Raw genomic sequence first — 5948 nt, 5'->3', positions numbered from 1 at the left:
ATTGCGAATGAGTCTTAGTTCGTTAGAGAGGAAAAAATTACCACAAATAGAAATGACTATTTTTATGGAACATAGAAAATATAAGAATGTCTATTCCTTAAAAAAAAGAATATCTATTTTTATGGGATGGAAAGAGTACCAATTTAAGGGAATTTTGTTTGGAAAATTCTGTGATGATATGGAATTTCTATAGTGATGAGATCGAATTCTGTTGAATATGTATAGAGTAGATACATATTTTATTAGCACTACAACCAACCGCGAATGTACAATCTAAAAATAGTATGACTAAATGATAAACAAATGATATCAAATCACAATGGACAATAGTCAATCTGACTGCTACAATAAAACTTCATATATATAATTAAATGTCAATACGGGCTTCATGTCAAGATACGAGAAGATATGTAAAACAAGATAAGAAATACGAGTTTCACGTCAAGATATGGATATTTTTCGTTGTTGTTTGATAGAAAAGAAATTATCTAAATTTGTATAATATTAAATCATACTAGTGGTTTAACTTGACAAATTGGTGGGATACATATGATTAAACTTATATTTTTGACAAGATTGAGGCGGACCCTTGTCTTATATTGGGTTTTGAGTTAAGCTTAAATATGATATCAAACAATTAGAAATGTTCAAATATAATTTTCTATCTTGATATTACTATGTTATCAAACATGTCGTTAAAATAAATAAAAAATAAAAAATAATCAAAATCAGACAAGATATGGAATTATAGGGAGTTGATCTCAGTATGGAATTTATTTTTGTAGACCAAGGGGTTGTGCAACTCTCGTTACTCAGTGGATTTAAAACTCAATAAAAAGATCTGCAAATAAGTCAATTACATTCAATCCTAATACTATTGTATAGCTATGCATAAATAAAATAACTGAAACGAGAATTAGTAAACAAAACATGAAATACAAACTAGGGAATCCCATTGGTTGAATTCCTAATACTATTGTAGTAGGAAATACTACTACTAAATTGTATGAATATATTCACATAGCTTTTGTGCCATTGCTGCGCCTTGCGACTTCGAATGTATAATCAACTCAAATTATCCAACCGTCCGTACCCATCGCCATAAAACTTAGGGAAATATCCAGACTATAGTAGGACATTTCAACTGTATCTCTAACAAAAAACCCCACATTAATTTATCCTTTCACCATACTACCTAATATATTGATACACATTATTTACCATAAGCTCAAAATCTGTATACTCCATAACTGCTTCAACATTCCTTCAACTACATCATTTCTTGAAATGTACATATATGCACAAGCAAAACCAACAATCATGCTAAAAATTGAGCATACCCAACATAGTTACAAAAATTGGAACAGCAGCTCGTTCCAGACATCGGGAACCCCAGGCAGGCACCAGTGGATGCAGTCGGAGTAGCTAGCAGGGTTCGACTTTTTCTCTGGCTCCAACGGCTCCCAAAACTTACGGTAAATTGTGGGATGACCGTCTTTCCTGTACTCGGAGAGCTGAGTGATGTTAAGTACCGTAACCTTTGAACTGACCCGGGCCAGCCTCTTCTCGACCATTCTCATCGTGGGCAGGTCCGAGCCAGTTCCCCAGTATCTCTCGTCGTCTATAGGCTTCTTCTCGTTGTAACAGTTGCCTTCACTTCCGGCCTCCCACTCGTACTTCCTGTTTGATTTTGATTAATGTTACACAACTTTTACTTAATAAAAAAGTAATGTGCCCTATTTTTTGTAATCAAGCTTGATATTTGGTTTTTATATATTAAACTCCGTCCGCCATGAAATGTCTCATTTTTCCTTTTTCGCCCGTCAGCCAATAAATGTCTCATTTCACTTTTACTATATTTGGAAAGTAGACCTGCACCCCACTTACTTTTTCTACCACTTTACTTCATAAAGTCAAACAATTTCTTAAAACTCGTGCCGGTCAGATATGAGATATTTAATCATGGACGGAGGGAGTAGCATGTTATTTTCGACTTTTTGGTGAAAATTGAAAGCATATATTTGGTATTCTTGAAGAGATCATGCATTTAAATTTGAGAGATGATAAAGAAAATTTCAAAATTGAAGGAAAAGGTACATAGCTCACAAACACTAACCAGAAACAGGTAAATACATATCACAAAAATATTTCATAAGCAAGCAATTGACATTAAGGTAAAATTTGGTGAGAGAGTGCTCACCCGAGATGTGTAGGCGACATTGTGACGAAGAAAACCTTCTTTTTTAAGGGATCAACGTGAGATGCCACCCAATCAGCCCATGTTTCCATAGCCAACTCCATGCCTCCAAGGCCAGTTATTTCTTCACAAGCTCCACTTTCATCATTGCTCCATCTAAAACAAGATTTCAAATGAGTGAGACACAAACATTTTCCCCATCTCTCATTCTAGCTAGTTCTTGGATTCTACTTACAACAGCTTCACCGGGCCCTGTCTCCACCACAGATACGAGTTAAAAACCAGTATATCTGCCTGCTCCCATCGCGATGAGTGCCTGAGGATTGCATCAGGGCGCAGTATTCTCTCATTCATGCGGTGATCAACTGCATCGTCGGAGTTAGATTCCACAAGAAGAGGCGCCCAAAGGAACTCGATAGTGGCATTGTAGTTCTGTGGAAGACATTATCACAAAATTCATATTTAGAACCACATGATGAATTCCTGCATCTTTTCATGATGGTCAGTCAATGTACCTCTGCTCGAAAGATTGTGAGTTCAGAATTGGGCGTGATGGACTGCTTATCCCGTGGAATCACAGACTCCATCAAACACAGCATTGATATCCACTGCCCCCGATTGAGTGAATCGCCAACAAACATCAATCTCTTCCCCCTCAATTTATCCCACATTTCGACTGCATCCCACCTACATTCACATCAACAATTATACAAAAATTTCATCCTAAAACATTGTCGTCAACTTAAATGCTCAAACAAGTATTCCACATATGCACGTGCCAACACTCTCATCGAATCAACTGATACAAGAATTGCACATATAATGTAGAAACACACTCACCAAAGCTACTAATACAAGAAACCAAATCACCTCTTCATATTGCAGTTTCGTGGCTGCCATCTCCAGAACTGATACCCCAAATCTTGCCTCCCGTGCTTGTGGCAAGCCAATTGATCCGACATGTACGGACATTGAGACTCATTGTACAATGGATACGAAACATTGTCAAAAATCCACTTTCCAGAGAAGAAATCACAACTTTCCACCTCAGACACCGCCCTCCGACCACCAGATTCCTCCCAAAGGACGGCTGAAACAGCTCTCCGGCCACTATACCTCACCGTGGAAGCGCATGTAGTAAACTTATCCAAGCCCACTACATAAAAGCAACACGTTTCAGATCAATTCAAATCCATCAATGTTCAATAACCCCAACTTTGATTTGCTTCCACTAAATTGAAGAGAATTCAAAATTTCCAACAAAAAAGTGTACTCAACCATCCCAAAATCCACTTAAAACCAAGAATTAGTGCTGTTCAAGTCGTGTAACATCAAAACATCAAGAAAATGCATAATTACAACACAAGAGATAAAAAAAGTTCAAGAATCACAAAAACCCACAAACGAATACGACTAAAAATCAAGAATTTTAGAGAGACTCACTCGCAGTAACATCAAGATTTCCAAGAAAATCAAGAATTTAAAGGTGTTCAAGTAGTAGACCTGGAGGCTTGTTTGAAAGATTGAAACTATGGGAAGGCGTGGAAGAGAGCAAAGAAGCATTCTGTCTCTGCTTTTGGCCATTTCGAGCTTGGTGTTGATGAATTACTCGAATATTGGACTCACTCCAAAAAATTGAAAATGCTATGAAAACAAAGAAGAGGAGCGAGATGAGAGGGAAATGTTTTTTCTTCTTCTGCCATCGTTGCTGCATATTTTCTAGGTTGAAGGTTTTGGATCAGCCGAAAGCGACGAGGATTTAAATGGGGAAAAAACTAAGAAGGATTTGGTAATTTAATTATGAAGTAAACAGCAAGTCCGACAATCCAACTCAATCTGACCGAACATATTTTCAGTTATTAAATATTATTAGCGGTTAATTAAAATAGTGCATTGTTTATGCCGTTAAGGAGTAGCAGTAACATCAATAATTGTGTGTTAAATGAGAGAATCAATACTTTTTTGTGACAGGCAGTCAAAGGCGAGAGACGATTGAGTGATCTAGTATAAATGATTTATTACGCGATACTTTTTCATTTCAATCGAACCTTTTTTCTATTTCTTTACCTTTTAACTACAAATTTTATTACAAAATTAATAATATAATACTCCCTCCGTCCCCGAATAAGAGTTGCTAATTTCCTTTTTGGCCGTCCCCCATTAAGAGTCACTCTTCATTTTTACCATAAATGGTAGTAGATCTCACATTCCACTAACTCACTCCACTCACATTTTATTATAAAATTAATATAAAAAAGTGGATCCCACATTCCATTAACTTTTTCAACCAACTTTTCTTTACATTTCTTAAAACTCGTGCTCGGTCAAACAACGACTCCTATTAAGGGACGGAAGGAGTATTACAAAATTGATAATATAAGAAATATAAAAAAATTTATAGTAAACAAGTAACGGGATTGGATTGATGATAAAATAGAACACTGGGTTGCAAACAGTGATTTAATTGATGATAATTAAAAAAATTTCTTGATTCAGTTCTATGGTGAAAAGTTTTAAAAAAAATTAGAAGTGGGCTAATTTTGAATGATGAACACAATGACAAAAAATTACTAAATTTAGAATAAGTGAAGAATTATATGTCTGTGATTTATGATTTCTATTTCTCATCTCTTTTATTTATAACTATTTCTCTCTCTCCGAATTTTTAAATCGATCTCCATATTTTTCTCTCCACTCTCTTCAATGGTGAACTCAAAACTAGAACATGTTATATTCAAAAATTTAGTTAAAGGCATCTACAACACAAACTCTTTTTAAACTTAAAATTATGCTACTTCCATCTCAACTAAATTGGATCACTTTTTTAGACATAAAGATTAATAAATTATGTTGAATAAGTTAAATGATAATAAAATAAAATAAGACATAGGAAAAAAGTAAGAGATCTAACAGATAATAAAATAGATTATTGAGTTGATTAGATGGTTTTTTATTTTTTTAAAAAAAAAGAGAGGAAATGAATTAATTTTATTTGGACATTCTGAAAAAGAATATGACTCAGCTTAGTTGGAACAAAGGAGTATCATAATTCACTTTTCAAATAACATATCAATAATTCATTCAAATCTTTCGTATCATTACACTTACCCCTACAACTTAAATCATACGGAGTACTACATTTTAATATTTTTAGTTCATGCGGTTTGCACATTAGAGATTGTATAATTAAATTAATTTGCATATCTGAAACAATTTAGATGATTGTACAGGTTAAACGTTTTCGTGTTGTACATAAATCTGGATGAAAACTCATTTAATATAAAGCAAAATTAGGGTTTAAGAACACAATATCAATATAGTGTATTAAATATATCAACACAAAGACAAGACAATGTCAATACAATTTCATATTGACATTGTAAAAGCATTGTATTGACATATTATGTAATGTGTATTGATATAAAGCTCTTCACAAAATTTATACATATTTAAGAAAATTTTATCAAATTTTGACACCGAAATTGAGATAGTTATATGCATTTAAAGTTTTGAGATATTTTTCAAAAGTTAGTTATAAGTAATTTGTTGTAAATTGACTTTAATACCCTAATTGATATTTTTTGTGCATGATATTTATACTTGAGGCTAAATGATCTTCGCCTTTAATTTGAAAATATAATGGCTATCATTTAGTTGTAGTTAGCAAATTAAAGATGAGTTAGCAATATAACACATCCCAATAAAATAATATGTTACATATATCTACATGGATGCGTTATATTGCTAACTT

General features: G+C 33.7%; 1 protein-coding gene across 1 annotated transcript; it reads right to left on the bottom strand.

The window, feature by feature from the left end:
• Positions 1–916: 916 nt before the first annotated feature.
• LOC121801553 (protein trichome birefringence-like 35) lies at positions 917–4021 on the bottom strand. The gene is made up of 6 exons (XM_042201062.1): positions 3701–4021; positions 3068–3353; positions 2713–2884; positions 2433–2629; positions 2201–2353; positions 917–1680 (listed from the first exon to the last, which is right to left on the bottom strand). The coding sequence occupies exons 1-6, from the start codon at positions 3909–3911 to the stop codon at positions 1350–1352; spliced, it is 1350 nt and encodes a 449-aa protein (XP_042056996.1). The 5' UTR covers positions 3912–4021; the 3' UTR covers positions 917–1349.
• Positions 4022–5948: the final 1927 nt, after the last annotated feature.

The sequence above is a fragment of the Salvia splendens genome, chromosome 4 (assembly GCF_004379255.2).
Source record: "Salvia splendens isolate huo1 chromosome 4, SspV2, whole genome shotgun sequence".
NCBI classification, from domain to species: domain Eukaryota; kingdom Viridiplantae; phylum Streptophyta; class Magnoliopsida; order Lamiales; family Lamiaceae; genus Salvia; species Salvia splendens.
The sequence above is the reverse complement of the archived record's forward strand: the minus strand, read 5'-3'. Positions and strand labels throughout refer to the sequence as shown.